Genomic DNA, 20,431 nt, shown 5'->3' with positions numbered 1-20,431 from the left:
GTCGCTATCTATCGCTGAATGAGGTAACATAATGGGGATTCAGCCTATGGCCCACTGATGAAAGCCTTTGCATTTGCAGGATATAGTATTATTATGGACTGGGTGTCCGTGGAGACATTCGCAGAAAAAAATCACAAGCGGCGCCCAGTTAGTGCCGCGTTTCCTGCTGTGGTTGGTCTACCAGAGAGGGTAGGCGGAGCCAAGCGGCTGCTTTTCAGGTCTATGCAAGCGTTACGAGTAAACAGTAATCTACTATGGCTGAACAAACAAATTAAAGATACAACTTCAAAAATAAGTTAAAATCCAAAGAAAAAGAAACAAATTCGACGCTCCAACCGTGGACGTCACACACTCGACACTGTCTGGATATCTGGGACGTGTGCTCCCGTAATTACCGTTTATCACCACAGGTGCCGCCAAAGAGACCGAAACTGAAATCTTGGAGATTACAACTTTAACAACTTTAGTAAGTTTTCATGGTGCCAACGTCTTTTCATATCTTCTCAAGCTTAACAGTAATGGTCAATGGACTTATATAGCGCTTTTCTAGTCTTTACGACCACTCAAAGCTGCTTTGACACTACATGTCACATTCACCCATTTACACACACATTTACACACACACATACACTGACGGCAGAGGCTGCTACGTAAAGTGCCCACCTGTTAGTAGTAAAGTTTATTTATCTGTAAATTAGTCTTCACATTCACACACCAATGGCTATGTCACCGGGAGCAATTTGGGGTTCAGTGTCTTGCCCAAGGACACTTCAACATGTAGACTGAGGAAGTAAAGATGCAATGTTCATGTTACAAAGCAATCCACTAGAAATGTTCACCCGCATGTATTTGATCGCACATTGTTAACTCTTGGTCAGTCAGGAACACTCTTGTCGTAGATTTAACTATTTATTGCAAAATGGAAATACAGTTATGCTTGGTGCGGTGGCTCTGCTCTTAGGTTGCTCCCTGGGTTAGCCAAGCAGCATGCTACGGCTTTCCTAGGGTATACAGAGTGAGCAAAAGGCTTCAGACTAGAAAGGAGCAGGCTGGGGTGAAGCATTGTCAGCAGCAGCATTGGTGTAGCAGGGATGAGTGAGAAGGAAGTTGCATTTAAATGGGCCGCCTTGTTGTGAGAAGCGGCTGTGATTGGTGTGTTACTGATTAGAAATGATGAATCAATCAGCAGGCTGTCAGCTGATTACAGCTGGAGCATATGACGTCCATGACGTGTATGAACTAGGTGAAGCTTTACTTCTTTTTAAAGATTTCTTTGGCCTTAGCCTTTTTCGTTAGGAAAGTGAAGAGAGACAGGAAGTTTAGGGAGGAGAGAGCAGGGGGATGACATGCACCAAGAGGCCCAGAACCGAGGTCAAATCCAGGGTCGATGCGGCGAGGAGTCTGCCTCTGTACGCGGGGCGCACGCTCCACCAACTGTGCTAAACCGGCTCCCCTGCTTTGCCTTGTTTAAAAACTCCAACTTCAGCGCTGAACCGGCTTCATCCAAATTCATTCACCTGTTTTTATTAACCAGGGCTAAAGTCTGCCTGAGGCAGCTTCTCGCAAAGCTAATGACATCCCCGTCAGCTGAACTGTTTGTCCAGTGCTAATTAGCAAATGTTAGCATGCCATAACGCCAAAGTACACCTGTCAACATAGTAAACATTATAGCTGCTAAACGGCATCATTTAGCATTAAGTTATCGTCATTTGAATAGTTGTAAATAATAATAAAAAAAAGCTAGAGTACAATTTGATTATTTATTATTTTTAAAAATTACAGTCTGGTAATAATGATTTAATATTTACCTTACAGCAAATATGATAAATTAAAGTTATAATTTAAAATTAACTTCAATCAGTAAACTTAAACTGCATGATCTCTTAAGTCATTGATCAATATATTGTTCCAATATCATACCATTCATCGCTGTCAGTTAATCTGTGATCAAAGCTATACAGACATTGATATATGAAGAACAGCTACATTCAACATTTCCAGCGAACATCAGAGATACGTAGGTCTGAACATGATTGTCCGTCTGCAGTTCAAAAGACACAGGAAGGCACCTGAGATTTTGAGAGTGAAAAAGTGAGATTACAGTAGAAAAAATATCCTGTTCTACAAGTTTCAGGAGCTCTGTGTGCGCCCGCTCATCCTGCTCGCTGAGAGCAGAACGTCTGTGGGGCGGCAGGCGAGCCGGACTCCTCCACCCAGACCGCAGCTCTGTCTCTGGGGAGAGGGAGTGAAATCAAAAGTCTTCTCTCTCACACTCGCTCTATATGGGCTCATCCGACTCCTCGCTCTCCCTCTCCTCCTGCAGGGAGGACAGCGTGAGCACAGGGCTGGTGGGTGACACAGGGGAGGCAGGAGGTGAAGGTGAGGTAGGGGAGGAGGTAGAGGGGGATGCCGGCTCTTCTGAAGCAGCATCAGCTCCTCCTGTGGGGGCAGAGGAGCTGCCCTCCTCGCTGCTGCTGCTGGGGGAGGAGGGAGTTGCGTCACACCCGGGAGCTCCGCTGGAAGACCCTCGGAAATCCTCCTTGGACTCCATCCTGGCCAGCTCCTCCTCCCTCCTGCTCCCCTCCCCCCACAGCTCTCTGTCCCGAGTGGGTGAGGACGGGGTGGACGAGGAAGGCTGGTGCTTCTTGGCTTTCCTGCTGGCGTCTCTGAAGCTGGCCAGAGGGGGACGGAGCCTCACCCCGCTGCGAGTGGAGCCCTCTATGGCTTTCTGTAACTGTGAAAAGAGAGACGGAGGTTGAAACACGATGAATAAACGTGTTGAAGTGACATTGTGGGGACGAGCTGTGGGCGGTTAATGGAATAACCGCATGAATCAGAGCATAAAGCATGATGCACCCGGAGACAGAATAACTCAGATCATCACATCTCGCCGTCATGCTGCATCACAGGATCACACCAGGAGAGAGGACAAAAACACGTCGATAAACACAGATACAGAGAAATAAAGAAGTGATTTTACCTCCTTCAGTGCCACGACACCCACCAGCTTTCCAATGCTGGTGACGTAGGCGTGACTGAGACCCAGCAGAGAGAACAGGGTGTGTGTCTGAATGAGAGAGAGGGGGACATGATTCAGTCAGTGTTAAATGTATTGTTGTGTGACAGTACTCTGCTCGCACGGCTGCACTGTTTGTTGTAAACAGTTTGTCTGAGAGAAAGAGAGAGAAGTATCTGGCTCTGCTACATGTTGTGAGTCACAGCATGAAACTCGATGAATCAAAGCTTTATGGAGGAATGGACAGAGGACAAGCTGCAATGAGCTGTACTATATAGATTATTACTTTTCTTCCCATAAGACGTGCAAACAACCAACAGGAGATTTTGTAATGTATGTAAAATTTTACATTTTCAGAAACTGAAACATGACATACACTTGAGCCTACATTCCCCATGATGCAAATCTTTGGTCTTTGATTAGCAGTTTGTAACCCTATCTCCTGATGACATCTTAACAGCTATGTCTCAGACATTGGAAAGCTCCAGCTAGAGAAGACTTCAGCTGTTTTCACAAACTGAGCCTGAAATGTAAATTGGTGGAGTGCCCCTTTAAGAAAGAACAAAAACAGATCAAAGAAGTAAATTTACACAGTATAAGAAAAATAAGTATGAAACTAATCATCGACTTCCTCTTCTGTAGTTTATGAAACATTTTGACATTTTTTTGCTTTTGTGTGATTGATACCATTAAGCTGTTAGCTTAGCTTAGCATAAAGACTGGGAAAAGGGGGAAACAGCTAGCCTGACTCTGTCTGAAGGTAACCAAATCCACCAATCAGCACCTCTGAACTGTGATTAAGTAGTGAGGATAAAATACAATTTAGGAAACCCAGCTGGAAAAACAAATTCATGCATTAAAGCTCATCAGACACCTTAAAGCGGCACAAGGCTCGGTCTGAACTCAGGCTTAAGTTCACGTATATACATGTTAGATGTTTAATCTACGGGTTTTAAATTACATTTAACTACATGACAAAACAGAATATAACGCAACCTTTCTCAGAAAAATGTCAAACTTATCTTCTGCTTAAAAATGCAATTGTGCACGACTAATAAGTGCTTAAAGACCACTATGCACATTTCCCACCGCCCCCTCCGTCACGAAAACAAAACACGTCTCTGCCATCGTTTATCTGCAACTTGTAGTAATTGTAGTAATTAGTAGTATTAACGTTAAAAATTACGATGACTGTTACAGCTGGCTCGCACATCGCCGAAGTGGTTGCCATAGGTTGCACATAATGATATGCATAGCATCACCCGTCCATTAACGGGATTGGCTCCTTAGGTTTGTGACGTCTCAAACCTGCCAATCTGAAAACGTGTTGTTCAGCCTGTCCTTGGTACACTGCAGTTTAAAACCGAGCCATGGAGATGACTGCTTATGTTGTCCCTGACATGTCTTGTAGCACATGAAGAACGACACATGGAGATGTTTACAAGGTTAAACACTGGATTTTCACTGGAGGGGGTCTTTCATCAGCATCTGTGCATGATCTTTGATGACATGTCACACAGGTGTTGCAGCGGTTACCTTGTGCAGAGATGTTCTTTCCACCAGCTGAAAAGGGGAGGGGTCTATACGGATCTGCTCCATATCGACAGGTTTATCGAGCTCTTCCTCTTCCCAGGCTTTTATCTGCAGCAGCCAATCACAGGGAGAGGTATGAAGTCAAAGGATACAGTTTCTAAAAATTGATTATATTGGTTTGATTGGATTATCTCATTGTTATCTGTGTGAAAAAAGAAGGTACAGTACCTCCTCGGGGGACATGGTGTCAGTCAACTGAGGACCTGTGATCTCCTGAGGAAAGAGGGGACAGAAAGACAGAGGGACAGATGTACAGGTCAGTCAGTTTAAAGCTATACAGATGATGATAAGATGACCCTTGTTGGCTTCATGTCATCATTCACTGCAAACATGTCAGCTCCTTTATGTATGCACCGTGTCATGCTGCTCCCATCACATTAGCCAGGTTGGCTCGAGCTGCCATGTTGGACTGAGCTGTCACTGACGTCTCGACAGCAGATCAGTGATGCGCTCTGAGCTTTTGGGGTCAAACTGATGAGTATGCCAGGTTGAACTTACCTGAGTTTCAGTCTGTCCCGACGACGACGTGGAGGAGAAGAGTCTCTGAAGGGCCCCCCTGACAGACGGCAGCTTGCGCTTGTCTGCGGACATGATATGGAAACACATGTAAGAAGAGAGAAAGTGACACTTGACGGGTGGACTTAATGTGCAGTGGAGATGTTACCTGAGTCTGTGTGGTTTGTGGAGAGCTCCTGAGGTTTTGGGGACGGCACAGGCCCGTTACATTCCTCCTGTACTGGAGCAGTCTGCTAATACAACATACAGCTGTGTTACATAAGTTAACAAGCTAAACAACTTCCTGTAAATTACTTTAATGTTGTTTTCCCCACCTTGTCTGCACCCTCCTCTCCGCCCTCCTCGTCTACGAAGGTGAAGGACTCCCAGCTGACTTTGGAGCCATGACCCGGCGAGCTCTGACCTCTTTCAAAGACTCGCCTCTCCGGTGATAGCCACCAGTCAAAGACGGCCTGAAGCTCTGTCCTCTCGATGGAGCCCAGCAGAATCATGGATTCTAAAAAAGTAATAGAGTTAGGTGAGAAAGTTGATACCACTTTAATGTCCATAAGAGAAATATGAAACTACAACCTGCAGGGGGTTATCTTAGCTTAGCATAAAACCTGGAAAAGGGGGAGAAAAGCTAACTTGGTTCTATCAAATACAGTTTTCACAAATTTTCACTATATTTTATTTTTTTTATTTATCTTATTTCTTGATTGGCAGCAGTGAGTCTCTAATGTGTTAACTTGTGAGCTTAAAGGTGCAGGTAGGCTAATTTTAAGCTTTGGACACAGGCAGGCTAGTTGTTTCCCGCTGTTTTAAGTTGCAAAGCTAAGCTAAAACTCTCTTTGCTTTAGCTTTATATCTAGCCAACATGCACAGAATAGGTGTATATATTATAAGGTTAAACTACTCCTCGATGATGTAAGTCACCAAACCTTTAGAGTCGACCAGCGGGATGGTTTTCAGAGATGAGGTGTCTAACAGATGGTTCAGTTCCCGAAAGGTGGAATGAGAAGACAGGAACTTCACTTTGCGCACCATGATGTCCTCCACAAAGATGTTATACTTGCTGAGGGAGCAGAGATACAACAATAAAACACCTATTGCCTCATAGAAAGCTGTATGGAAGTTATAATCCCGCAAAAAAAAGTGTGTTTTAACTTCACCTGATGTGCCCGAGGGCCAGCTCAGGCAGGTAGGGCAGCTTCTTCACCTGGATGATGGAGTCGTACAGAGAAGGCTGCAGACCCTGGGCCACCATGTTTGCCAGGATGACCGCTACCATCATGGGCAGGATGTGGGAGATTTGACCGGTCAGCTCGAAGCAGATTACCGCAGTGGAAACTGTATGTGTGACGGCTCCTGTCATCGCTGCAGCACCTGGTAGACAGAAGAGGGGAGGATGTCGCAAGGGTAAAGTATTACCCCTCCACCTGTTTCTACGAGTCTGTTTTGCTCGTCGTTAGGAGGCAGAAATCAAAGTTTTATCTATTACAAAAATATCCATTTATCATTTCAACCTATTTCTAACAGGCATTATTACATCTACGTCTTCAATAAGTTTTACGGCCTTTGGGAATCAGAGTGAAACTGACCAATGACGGCGTAACCTCCCGGCAGGATGCGGTAAACTATCCCATCAAACAGGATTCCATTTGGGAAAAGAGTGGCCATGATCTCTCCTACGAGGCGACCGAAAGCAGCTCCTTAAGGATAGAGTTAAGACATGCTGGTAAAGACAACTTGAACTGAAGCTCGGCAGGAGATACTGTGTTTGCATTAAGAAAATCCTCTTACCTAAAATGAACACAGGCATAAAGGCTCCAGAGGGGATGGGCATGGTGGTGGAAACTGCTGACATCCAGAACTGCAACACAGAAACAGGATCAAGGTAGCATCGTGAGGTTTTTTTATGCTATTACATGTATTTCAAAGCAACATCTACGACGCGGCATGAGGGAGGTGATACCTTCATGATGCAGAAGAGGATGAGGATGACGAAGACGCTGACGTGAGGATGGAGCCACGCGGACGAGCGACCCAGGCCGGGCGGGAGAGGGGATCCGGAGATTTTGGTCCAGGTGAAATTATCAAACAAGGAGTTGATGCACTCTCTGGGCATCAGCTGGCAGAAGAAAAACACACACAGTAAACACAATGTGTGTGAACATCACTTATACAACAAAAAGATGCAGCCGCTGCAGCAGAACCAGAGATATTTTCTTAAATCCATGTATTCTACTACATTTCCCAACATGCATCCCACCTCTGAGAGTTTGGTCGGAAGTTCAAGGAAGTTATGCTAGTGGCTAATGTAGCCTTGAACTGCTAGCCGCGAGCAGAGATGAGGAGCTTACTCCACAGGCCCAGATTCTTTTTTCATCTTCACATACGTTGCCTTAAATTACATCACTCGAGGCAATTTATCACACTTCACGCAGGTCCCTCAGGAGCTACAAAGTCACACATGCAGGAGTACTACACTTGTAAGCTTACTTTGATGTGTCAAATCTGTGGAGTTTCCTTTTAAGTTTCTTTGAGGCCTTCTTTGAAACCATATGCTGCATACGCGACAAAACCAAACGGTGCAAACCTCACTGACCTCCTTTTTGAGAAGTATCATAAATATTAATGAACAAGCATCAAAAAGGAGTCAGAGAGCGTGAGATTGATTCAGTCTCACCTCTCCGGCCATGAACTGTCCGAATCCAGGAGGGAACGTGAGGGTGGCGATGATCAGCGTCACTGCACCTGGATAGATCAACCGACTGGGCGCACACACAGAAACACACACAGAGTCATTAACAGGAAGTGTAGTGCATACAACATGGCTCTTGTCACGGAAATAACTGTGTACGAGTGTGTAGCGCCTCTGATTGTACGGCTCTCCTGGTAATGCTCGTCTCTAATGGTGGAGTCTAATGTTCCCTGACTGCTCGCTCTCACAGGATAAGTGAATCTCCACATAGAGTGAATAACTGGCTGTAAGGTTGTTAAAGCTTTGCTGCTGTCCTGGCCAGCGTTGTGAGACTGATGAGTTGGGAGAGTGGAGCTGAGACGCATTAAGAGGAATTGGGTTTGAATGCACAAATGGTTTTAGTCTCTGTGAACAGCGTCTGCTACCAGAATCTCTGCGGTTTAAGAGCCCAATGCCACATTAATCCACGGCAGCAGGGAGCGAGCGGTCGTGTTTGTGTGCTGGGGTCTCACTGTCTGGTTAAGAAGCGTGTGAGCGCCGTGGGCCGTCTCATGAAGAGGACCACCTGTCTGTTCAGGTAGACGAAGAAGGCGCCCAGGAAGCCACACGAGATCCTAAAACATGAGGGAAGAACTTGTCAAACTGCTCCGCCTGCATGAGGTTTGAAAACACTGTATAGACATGAGAGTAGAAAGCATCTGATAGCTAACACAGGCACACATGTATGCACAGGTATCCTCACCCTATGATTGCGAATGCAGGCAGCTCCTGCAGGTCGAAGGGGAAATCCATCCGGAAGTTAGTTTTGAAGAGAGCTGTGATCGTGACTGAGAGACGAAGACAAATGAATGAAATTAAAAACCATCCCAGCTGTCATTGGGCAAGAGGCAGGTACACCTTGGACTGATCGCCCGTCAATCACAAGGCTGACACACAGAGACAGGCTCACGCTCACACTCACACCTACGGCCAAATTTAGAGTCACCAATGAACCTAACAAGCATGTCTTTGGACTGTGGGAGGAAGCCGGAGTACCCAGAGGGAACCCTTGCATGCACGGGGAGAACATGCCACACAGACAGGCCCTGGGGTTTGAATCAGGAACCTTCTAGCTTCTAGCCGTGCAGCAGTATGATGCAAAATGATTCGAAGAGTCAAAATCTAAATGATGAAACTATGAGGTGTCAATATATTTAAACATGTTATGTAGGACTTCCGAGCCACTCTGGGAACACTAAATTGACATATTATCAAGATATATATTGTGAATAAAGCAAACAGAGGTTTAGTTATACATCCATCAAACACTGAGAAACACTTTCAACTCATTGGGGTTGTGATTTTATCCGCTTAATGAAGTCTAATATTCACTTTTCTTTTACCTCTGTTTTTGGTCTCTACGCTGTAAACACAGATTTGATTTAAATTAAACTTTTGATTTGACTTATCTTTTTATGTTTTGTAAAAAAAACAAACACTGTCATTAGTAAAGAAAATTAGTTGTTTGAACGATTCAGCTAAAATGTGCACTTTACACATCATGTTATGCAGAGTTAACTTAGCATGCTAAGTTTCTGTAGGAGAGGGGAGGGGCTCATTCGTACTTCCGCCTAGCAACACGTCTTAGCCAATGACTGTGGTCCTAGAGCTGTGTAGGGAGCGGAGTCTGCTCCAGCCGCCAATCATGCCTCGTGTCCCATCATGCTTTGTGCTGGACTTAATTTCTAGTTTGTCTAGTTTTTGTGTTTTGAACATGTTAATGTTTTAAACATGTAATTATTGTTTTGTTGGTATGTGAGCATGCAGAGGATTTTGTTTTATGTTATTTAAAGCTATTTTATTTTAGTCTTCGTGTGCACCATGACTGAGGGGAACATTGCATTTTACACCTGAGAGAGACATTCAGCTCTGTAGCTGCTGAACGTTCCACATTTATCACCAGCTCTTTTTACAATGATACAATTTTGATTTAGCAGACGCTTCTGTCCAAACTGACGTACGTCTGAGAGTTAATACAACACAGGCAACGATCAAGACCGGAGGGAACAATGTGAGTAAGAGCCAACAAACAGCTTCAAGTGTGATCGGACACAGGTGGCGACAGGCAGAGCACAGGGCACACCAACAACATCCTCAATATCATCCTCATCGACATCATCAACAGCATCAATATCATTAAGTGCGGAGGAGTTCATGAAAGAGCTGGGTCTTTAGCTTCTTCTTAAAGGTGGAAAGGGACTCTGAAGAAGAGTCTAGCTAGTGACTTAGGGCACCAGGCGCCTTTCATTGGCCGAACGTAGTGGGCGGGAGGGAGTGTAGACCTGGATGAGCGTTCAGGTAGGCAGGAGCCGTTTTTGTTGCTGTTTTTAAGCAAGCAACTGTCTACTGTTTGGCGCAGCACAGGTAGTGAACAGCAGGTGTTAAAGCTTGATCAATTCTAACAACAGCTGTGATCTTATTTGGAAAATCATTTGCAATGATCTGAAAGATTCCCCTCAGAGTTTGGAAAAGAGAAACTACAAGTTGTCTTGTGATTATAAGTTGTTTGGGAAGTTAGTATTAGATGTCTGGTTGAATTAGAGCAGTGCAGTCATTTAAAAAGCAAGAAATGAATATTTTAATCTTGGTGCTCAAGGATTGTGAATAAACTGAATATATATGTGATGACTGAAACATTTCTGGTTTATCTAAAGAAGCAAATGTTACTTAACTGCCTTATTCAGCTACTTTCTATAAAATGTCAGCTCAGCAGTCTTTTACAACAGTGTGTGTGTGTGTGTGTGTGTGTGTGTGTGTGTGTGTGTGTGTGTGTGTGTGTGTGTGTGTGTGTCTGCTCTGCTTCTCACCAGCATCCTTGTTCCAAACAGAGAGCACCCTGAATATGAAGGCGCTGAATGTGGCGGCAAAATATCCCCGCCAGTAATTCCTCACCGCAAAGTAGGTAGACGTGACCTCAATACTGAACAACACTCCTGGTGGTGGAGAGGGAGAAAGAGGGAGAGAGAGGAAGAGAGGGAGAGAGGGAGGAATGACGGAGGGAGAGGCGGGATTAAAGAGGAGAGGGAAATTAGGATGGATAGTATGAGAGGAGAGCGGTGGAGGAAGAGAGAGAGTGAAATTAGTTAAATGAGTCCAAAACACTTGAAGTTGAGGGTGTAATTATACACAACAAGAGAGCCACAGGGAGCGAATACACTTAATGTAACACAGTCAAACACACACTCCCACACACACACATTTACATAGCTCACTCTGTGGGACATTACATACACTTACATGTATTTCCTGTCAACTTATCCTAACCCTAACACTTACAATTAGACTCTCTGTCCTCATTTACCTGATCTTTAGTCGGAAATGTGTCCCTGAAAGTAGGTTAGGTTGGACTACACATGATCAGCAGGTCAAACAATAAATCAACACAAGAGCCATCAGAAACATGAATCAGCTGAGCAGAAGACAATGACGGAGCTGTGGTTGTTCTTGTTCTAGCAGCTAACCTGTAATGTGACAGCAGAATGCCCAGCGTGTTTTGCATGCAGTATGTGTGTATTAAACATGTGCGTATCCCCTTGTGCTCTTCTGTTGGCACAGGCTCACAGAAAAGAGAGCTGCTGCCAAATTCAGGTGTTTTTCTTGTCTTGTTTTATTTTTCTTTTGTTACATCCTCCCAAAGGTGAGGTTGACCTATTCAAATGTTTCGTCTGACAAACAGCCCAATTGGCGCCGGTTATTTGTTTCCCCACCATGGAAAACAAACACTGAAGCAGTAAATCCTCACATTTGAACACAGGAGCGTTTTCACAGCTTTCAGAGCACCGAGACGAGAAGCCAACACAAAGAGAGAGAGAGAGAGAGAGAGAGAGAGAGGGCTGTGTAACATTTCAAATGTTTAGTAATGCTGCTGAGACAATAGATGATTTTCTGTACGACATCTAAACTTGTTTTCAACACCTTATTTTGATGTTTTTTTTCAATTAAAACTTTTCCTATGTAACAAAATAAGCTAAAAATCTCTATGCATCACTGTATAAAGAGTAAATTCACAGTAACACCAGGTTAAAAAGTAGTGAGTTTAAGCCTGTTTCACCTCTGACTGGTTAGATGTGCTCAGATATCAGCTTTGTTACACCTGTAACCACATCCAGCAGTGATGTCACAGGGTCCTTAAGTACACCTGTGCATCACTGCAGCAAGAAATGCAAGATGGCTAAAGGCAACCTCAGCTTTATTGTTTTTTTAATGTGAATTTAAACAATTGATTACAACGTTCAAGCTAAAATAAAGTTTAAAGAAAACAGTGGAACTTTTTATTGATCATTTTAATTTGTTTGCCCTCACTAAGTATTTTGTTTTTATGTATTAATTCTTTAATTTCTTTAGGTAAAATCATATTGTTATTTTTTTGTATACATTTATTTTGAGCACACGTCTGCATTGTTTGTTTATTGACATACTGTTCAATAAAGTTTGGAAAGAAAAAAACATCTTTGCAGCAAAGCCAGATTTTCAGCAGGTATCAGGTGAAGTTTCTCTGTAACAGAGTGAGATGAATAAATACGCCAATCCCACATCAACAGCTTATTTTGGACATATGCCTGTATATCATAATATAAAGTTCTCAAGTACTAAAAAAGGACAGTACAGTATTGATCCAGTACAAGGGGATATTTGTTGCAGTCGTGTTGGTTGTATGAGGAAAGTGTGCAGGTTGTACAGTACCTCCTAGTGGAGTGCCGAAACAGCATCCCACCCCCACGGCACAGCCAACAGTCAGAATATCTGTGTAACCATAAGGGTTCTACTGACACAGAAACAGAGAGGGAGAGGGAAAAACAAGAGGGCAATAAAGAGGGGTGAGAGAGACAATGAGGGATGAAAAGCGTGAGATGATGAAGGCGGGGGAATGAAAGTGACGAGGAATGACAGTGTAGAGGGAGAGACAGGAGAGCGAGTCGGTGAAAGAGAGAATAAAAGATCAAGGTGGAGAGGACATGATGGGAACCACAGGAGGGAGGAGAGAGAGGGGAGGCAAAATGGAATAAAGTGAATAAATAATGCTCGCTGGAGAGGGTAAAAAGTGATTAAAAAGGGGTGAAATAATCACACTGAGAGGATATGAAGCAGAGGATGCACATGCCAGTGAAAGTGTTCATTCTTAGAGGAGGCAAGTAAGCATCAGGAGACAAAGCGAGTGGTCACAACATCAGATCCCGAAAAATGGCGTACACACAAAATATTACAACGTATTATTAATGAATTTTAAGGTTCAATATAACTTTTTATTTAATTTCCTACTGATAGTTATATGATAAGATGCTAGCACTCTCATGTCTGTACACAAAATATGAAGCTATTGTCGGGGGGTTAATTAGCTTAGCTTAACACAAAGGTAGTTAGCAGAGGGAAACAGCTAGCATGTCTCAAATCTGATAACAGCACATTTAAAGCTTTCTTCTTTAAAAGTTAGACCTAATTAGTTAAAATGACTGTATGTAATTATTGTCTAAACAATATCACATTAACAACAGATTTTTTTTTTTACCTTTGGACAGAGCCAGGCTAATCAGGAGAGAGGCTAAAGTGTCTTAAGCTAATTGCGTACTCGCTCTAGCTAACAGTCAAAGCTAAGGTAATTGCGTACTGGCTCTAGCTAACAGTCAAAGCTAAGCTAATTGTGTGCTGCTCTAGCTTAATATTTAGTGTACAGACATAAGAGTGGTATCGATCTTCTCATCTCACTCTCAGCATTAAAGCTAATAAATGTATTTCCCCAGAACATTTAGCTGTTGAAAATACCTTTAAAGTCTAAACGTGGGCTCGACTACAGTGTCAATAACAGGTTAATCTGCATGTTTAAATATTCAGTTTTATTGCCCAGCACTGGTCTGAGGTCAGGCTTAACATCCATGATTATGTAGCTGCTGTTATTTCAGGAGGACAAAGCTGACTGGAGACCTGTGCCTGAGCGAGTCAGGGGAGCAGGGCAGCACTTGCCTCCTATGGGAGCAGCGAAACAGGTGGCCACTCCCACGGCACACGCACACACCAACAGGTCCTGGTTATGGGTGCCATTCTGGGGTTAAGGGTCGAGGGTGGAGACAGATAGGGAGGGAGGAGGGGGGGACTCAAACAAGCAGGGATGAATGAGAAAGCCGAGGGGAGAGAGCAGGGAAAGAGGGAGACAGGGATATGGGAGGTTACTGTTAATACACATGCCAGACATTACCATCACACTATTAATACAGTGAAACACAAACACAGGCGAGGTGCGAGGGGGCGAGCCAAAACAAAAGGGCCAGCGTGAGCTGGGTGTGAGATGCAGATGGGAGGATAACAGTCACAGGATTCCCACTTTCTCTTCTACATAAATTCAAGGTCCTTTTTTTAATCAATTTTAAGGTCTAAAAATTGGCATGTTTGTTAACACAAACACTTTTAGGCCTCTTTTGTTTTTTAATCCAAATGCTAAAAGCAGCATCATAGACTGTACAGGAAGTTCCAATACGTTGGTGCCATAAACCTGCATTCTTTCTAATGGCCAGAAGAGGACGACCACTCAGGCTGCAGAAATTATTTTGTAAATTAGGTATCCGAAAAGGAGCCGAGCCAATTTCTTTGACAAGTACATTTTGTTTAAAGCTTGTTTCTCGCTAGCCAAAACTAGCATCCCAATGAACATCAAACTTACAGTAATTTACGCATGCTCCTCGCTTACCATGCTAGTCATAGTGTTAACTGTTAAGTTAGCACTTGCTAACCGCTTGCTCATGGTAGCGAAGTCTATTTCTAATATAGGGTTTATGGACAGCATGCTAACAATGACAATGCTAACATGTTGATGTTTAGGTTTAATATTTAGATATAGTTTTCATGACCTTAGTTTGGTTCAGGGTTGGCTGTATGGCTCACTGTCTCGAGCACATGTGAAAAAACTAAAGCTAATGCTAATGCTAAAATCGCCACGTCCAAGTGACTTTGTTTTTTTTAGATGATTTTATGAAAACATAATGGGTTAACATGCTGATGTTATGCAGGTATATTGTTAACCATTATTAGCTTTGTTAGCCTGCAATATTTGCTAATTAGCACTAATCACAAAGAACAGCTGATGCTGATGGAAATGTCAACAATTTTCGAGGTGTTTTTTCAGGGTGTTGGACAAATTAAAATGTTTGACCTGATGATGGTGCTAGAGGAAGTCAGTGGATCACTAAAGTTATTGCAATCAATTCTGAGGGGGATATTAATGTGTGAAAACCTTCGTGGCAATGGATCAAATTTAAAACATTTTAGTCAAGATCACGAATTTCGGCCGAAAATTTGTAGTAGAGGAAAATTCAGAGTATCACTGAAGTCGTTACAATTCCCAACTTTGACATGAATCCATCCAATTTTTAATTATCTAGATTAGTCAGAACCAACATTACCAGCGTTTGAACTTTGTCACTAGCATGGATAAAAATCAATGCATTTCAGCAATTGATTTTTAAGGACATGTGGGAACCCTGTTATCACACCAAAGACAAGTTATCGTGATTAACCCATATTCCTCATCTCCATTAGTACACTGACTGTGGCCAGCGAGGAGATGAGGCTTATGGGTAATGTAGTCTGTTTTGGTCAAGGCCTCGGCTTACCTCATAGACTCCAGAGAAGATGGACATGAATCGACTGAGCACGGCGGCACAGATGCTGGCGATGTGGACGAATGGACCCTGGAGGTGACGGGAGGAAATCACTGACACAGATGAGCGACAAGCAATGTTATCTACACAGACACTGACTATTGTCTGTAAAGCAGGGAGTCTAAACTGGGACATGTTGTATCAGAACAGATAAATCACTGTATAATTGCTGGATGTGACAGTTGCCCTGCTACTGTAATGGGGAAAATGAATGAACTCCTCTTGCTGTGGACTTGGAATAATTTGTATGAGTCCCGTGAGGGAAGGGAGAGAAGGAAAACATGACAGAAGATGATTTATTATCCTCCAAGCTTGGAGAAGGAGCAGATAGAGTGATGGAGGGAGAAAGAAGAGAGGACGGTGGATGAAAGAAACAGATAGAAAAGAGAAAAACAAACAGAAAAGAGATGAAAAAGAGGGGTTTGTTTACTTCTTTGCCCACTGGCATCCCACTGCCCAGACCAGCAGTTAGCCCGATGACTTTAGCTACAAAGGCTTTGAGGGTCAGATACTCCTTCAGCACTACACCTCTGAGGATGGTTTTCAGCTCAGGGATACCCGAACCTGCAAAAAAAGATGGAAAATGAGGCGAGACATCTGGCCAAAAGGATGGCGAGTGCAGGAAATAATATAGACTGTTTAAAATGCTACTTCACTGAACACAGAAAACAGACAAAAGGAGGTAAAAAGAGGGAAAAACAGAGGTTGAGAGAAGATAACGGAGGCTGACAGGTGATGGAGAGCTTACCGATGGCCTGTGGGGAAACAAGGTGACAGAAGAGCGAAGCAAACATGACAAGGATCATGGGATAGGTAACCCAGGCGAGGTACTGGAGAGCCACATTGCCCTTAAGCTCCCCGTGTATCCACTTATAGGCTGAACGAGAGAAAAAAGACGCCAATAGAGACAGAAAAGAGGGCATGGTGCATTACACACAGGAATATAAATGGAAAAATTACAGGAAATAGAAACTTAAATCTTGTGCCATCAGACTGCAGATTTGTCAATTTAATGGGCTGTGGTACCTTGCAGGCTCTTGGCACTGGTGTAGTCCATACTCCAGCTCACCAGAGCCATAGTCAGGCCCAGAAGAACCAGGAATATCCAATCCTCCCCCATCTTGGTCACAATGTACCGCCGCACACGAGCCAAACAATCTGGGACAGTGAGATTAAATTAATGACTCATCTTGAATCCATTTATCACTTGATTTAATTACTGACAGTTAGTTATTGTAGCGATGCCTGAGAGGGAGTCATTCAGTGTGATAATGGGTACAGTGATGATGTTGAAGCGTGTCATAGAGGGAACGTATAATTTACAGGAGTGATTTATGGATCTTTGGCATTTACAGATGAATAGATTCTATGAAAAATGTATGAAAACATCACATACATCCTGAGCTAGTTCACTAAAAATGGAGATATAAAAGTGTTTGAACATTTACTGAGGTAGCATCTCATCCCAGTGTAGAAATAATAAGGTTTGAGTGATGCTATTTCATAAAGTTGCTGACTTAAAAAAACAAAGCATTATAAAATTGAATGCTTAAATACTGTCCTTGAATCCTTTGTAAATGTCAAGCTCAAAAGTGCTGCCAATTAAAGAGACTTAAATTAATAATCTAGAAGATTTTCATGTAAATAAATGTCTGTAAAGTCACTATCTATTGCCGAATGAGGTAAGTGGTGATTGAGCCTATGGCCCACTGGTAAAAGCCTTTGCATTTGCTTTATATAGTATTATTACGGACTGGGTGTCTGTGGCGACATTCACAGAAAAAAATGTGACACGTTTTCTATCAGCCAGCAGAGGTTGGTCTGTCAGAGAGGGTAGGCGGAGCTAAGCGGCTGCTTTTCCGGTCTCTGCAACTGTTGCGATGTGTGATTATGTAGGAAGTGTACAGCAATTATGGTTTATCGCCATAAGGTGCCGCCAAAGAGAACAAAACTGAAATCTTCAAGATTACGTCTTTAACTTCCTAATGTATTAATGTATCTGACCAATAAAGCTTTTTTATTGTTTCTATTCAGGGTCCGAACTACCACTGAAGACACTGAGGTCAGTGGTGGAGGAGGCACTCAGATCTTCTCAATTAAAATTTGATTGAAAATGCTCAATTAAAAGTGAAAGGTATACATTGAAAATACACGAGTTAAAGAAAGTAAGTATTATTATAAAAATTGTGTCAAAAGTTGAAGGTATTCAGTACCTGAAATGTGAGTGCTATATTGTTATATGTTATGTCATTGAAGTATCCCGTCTGTAAGGAACATTTTACTGCGGTAGTTGGTCAAGCTGAGAAGTATTATGTGTGTTTTACATTTTTTTCTGTGGTTGAAGGTTGTCTGTTGAACTTACATCCTAAATCAATAAATAAATATTTTCAAATGTCATTACGTTAAGGCAGACAAAAACAATCAAATAAATTAGAAACATTCAGTATTTTGGTTTGTGCATGGAGGAGAACAGGCCTTAGACGTTTGTGATGGGGAATAATAATGACAGAAAACAGCATTGGACCGTAAAATGTAAAATATAAAAAATCCAAGAAATTAATTTCCATAACTGTTTTTTAAGGTATGACCTCAGTTAGTCTTAAATCCTGACTGCAGCCCTAATCCAGGCGGTGCTAAATCTGACTGCATCATATTCTGCGTGGGAGCCTAATTAAAATATAGCAGTGCATCATGTTTTATGAGCTCATCATGTTGCATGTAAAATCATAATGTGCAAAGTAACCAGTAACTGAAGCCCTCTGATGGAGGCTGCTCTCTGGAGAATGTAACATGATTAAACACTTAGGCTTCTCAAAAAAGAAAAACGTGAACATGGAAAGTGTCAGATTCTTAGAAAACCTTTACATTAAATAACTCCATTTTCCGGCAGGTCACCTTGACATTTGGAGTACGGACGAGGCTTCTGGGTAGAATCGGCGTGGCTGTGATGCGACTCCAAGGTCACGGGGTGATGGTGATGATGCCGCCGGCCGAGGCCTCTGCGAGCGCTGCCTGTGTTTTCCCCCGCCTGTCTCCTCCATTGTCTCTCTGTCAGCAATCGGGCCGCCTCCCGTCGGGCAAAGTTTCCCAGCTGCTCCCTGTACTCACCGTACAGCTGTAAACATTGGGAAACACTGAGAATTACTGTGACACAAACAGTCAGAAAAATCACAACACCCTGTTTGGAGAAGGTAAACAAAAGGCCAGATAGGAGGAGGGGAAGAGAAGGAGACGACAACTGAGACATGGAGGAAGGATAAAACTAGATCCAGTGTGAAGAGTCTTGAGATAACGAGAAAGCGAAGGGGAATGTGCGGCGTGTGTGTAAGGGATACACACCAACCTGAATACCCTGGCAGACAGAAATAGACAAAACGGGCATAGAGATCGGAAAAACCCCTCCCTGAGAGGAGGCAGGGGCTGGAGAGGAGCCAGAGGAAGAGATCCTGGAAGAGAGGACATTCCACATCTTCCCCTTCCCGCTACACACACATATAAACACACACGCTAACACACACTCTCACAGTCAGACAACACGGTCCCCTGTAATCCAGCGTGATCACTTTGCGCTGCACTCGTAAAAACCATAGAAGCTGTAAAATACTGCAGATCCAGGTGCTGCTACGATGTGCAACTGAAACCTACAGATCACATGCATCCCTCCACACGGCAAAGCAAGGAGCTAAATCATGAGGAGCGCCGGCTGCCACACATTTCTGTCTCATGTTCACGCAGGAAAGAGGAGCTGACACATCCAACCATGAGGCCCAGGACCAGAACCAAAGCTCAGCTAACTGCCCGTAATAATACAACAACAACAATCCACGATGTCATATGAGCTGAAAAGGTTTCAGAAAATCACATTATGACACGGAAAAGTTGGTGTTAGCTGTCTCTTGGTAAGATATCATTCAGTGTCAGTGCGCAAAAACTGCTTTATAGTCAGTCCACATACTTTATGTTTACATGAGTCACTACAACAACATGTCAAAGAGACAGATATAGAAGTTTATAATTAATACATAAATACACTAAATGCCCTTAAATTATCTAGCAATCTATTTCAATCCTTACTAAACACTATAAATCATACGCTGCTACTCAGAACAACAACACACTGCTTTGATCTACTACTGCTACTACTACCATTATTTATTCCATCTCGGTCTGCTGCCAGAATAATGAGGCTGTTACAAAGAGCAAGACAAAGATGGGAACGAGTTTAAATCAAAGGATGCAAGCACTTTAGTCTATTAAGGTACTGTTTTGGAATATAACCATCATCATCCCTTGGTTATTCATCACAAGTAAAGTTAAAAAAGTGACACAAACCTGATGCAAAAGTTTTGCTCTTACGCCTGACGGTACATGTAAATTATACTAATAACACAATCAAGGTTTCAATCTCTTGTGTCCGTGCTTTTTAGAATACTGGATGCATTAAGTACACATTAAATTAATTATGTTTTAATGATACTAATGATACACAATTGAAAATAATAAGTTGCAAATTAAAGCTCCTGTGAGGAATTTTTCGTTGGTTATGAAACAGACTCAAATTAATTCTGATGCCTCTAAATGAGCTACAAAAACAAACCAGACCATCAGCAACAAGAGTGATTATTTCTGCATAGTTATTTGGCATTAGTTATAATGCCTGAAACGACTGGCGGGGGGGTCGGTGTCAGATGAAGTTGCCTTTGTTTACATTTTCCAGGGCAAAAAAATTAAAGTTAGTGATACACATGACTGTTAAAGAAAGCAGGATGAGATTTTTTGTTAAAAACCACCACTTAAGCATGAACAGGACAAATCAGCAAATAGATAAGAGGTACGGCTTTGTCCACAAGGGGGCGCCAAAATCAACACAAACTGAAAGTTCCACACAGGAGCTTTAACTAGATGTGTTTTAAGCAAATAAAATCCCATGTGACA

At 42.8% G+C, this 20,431-nt stretch overlaps 1 protein-coding gene across 1 annotated transcript; it reads right to left on the bottom strand.

Annotated features, from left to right (window-relative positions):
* Positions 1-1,789: 1,789 nt before the first annotated feature.
* On the bottom strand, positions 1,790-18,958 carry clcn1b (chloride channel, voltage-sensitive 1b). Its single transcript, XM_069655931.1, has 23 exons — positions 18,836-18,958; positions 18,392-18,611; positions 16,523-16,654; positions 16,245-16,373; positions 15,927-16,060; positions 15,449-15,526; positions 12,531-12,609; positions 10,655-10,780; positions 8,551-8,635; positions 8,321-8,422; positions 7,794-7,878; positions 7,080-7,235; positions 6,908-6,977; positions 6,706-6,816; positions 6,277-6,490; positions 6,046-6,179; positions 5,440-5,621; positions 5,274-5,355; positions 5,108-5,190; positions 4,778-4,822; positions 4,553-4,657; positions 2,981-3,067; positions 1,790-2,734 (listed from the first exon to the last, which is right to left on the bottom strand). Exons 1-23 carry the CDS (start codon positions 18,956-18,958, stop codon positions 2,279-2,281), a joined length of 3,018 nt encoding a protein of 1,005 aa, XP_069512032.1. The 3' UTR covers positions 1,790-2,278.
* Between the last annotated feature and the right edge of the window lie 1,473 nt (positions 18,959-20,431).

Source organism: Semicossyphus pulcher, unplaced genomic scaffold (genome assembly GCF_022749685.1).
Source record: "Semicossyphus pulcher isolate SPU_LCO1_2020_fin unplaced genomic scaffold, fSemPul1.0.p SCAF_9, whole genome shotgun sequence".
NCBI classification, from domain to species: Eukaryota; Metazoa; Chordata; class Actinopteri; order Labriformes; family Labridae; genus Semicossyphus; species Semicossyphus pulcher.
The sequence above is the reverse complement of the archived record's forward strand: the minus strand, read 5'-3'. Positions and strand labels throughout refer to the sequence as shown.

Bases quoted from the DNA above. Each gene is read 5' to 3' on its own strand.
- clcn1b (XM_069655931.1), bottom strand. From the start codon at position 18,958: ATGTCCTCTCTTCCAGGATCTCTTCCTCTGGCTCCTCTCCAGCCCCTG. The intron at 8,423-8,550 runs GTGAGGATACCT...CTCATGTTTTAG, and splicing joins CCTGCATTCGCAATCATAGG to GATCTCGTGTGGCTTCCTGG. The intron at 2,735-2,980 runs GTAAAATCACTT...CTCTTTTCACAG, and splicing joins GTGTCGTGGCACTGAAGGAG to TTACAGAAAGCCATAGAGGG.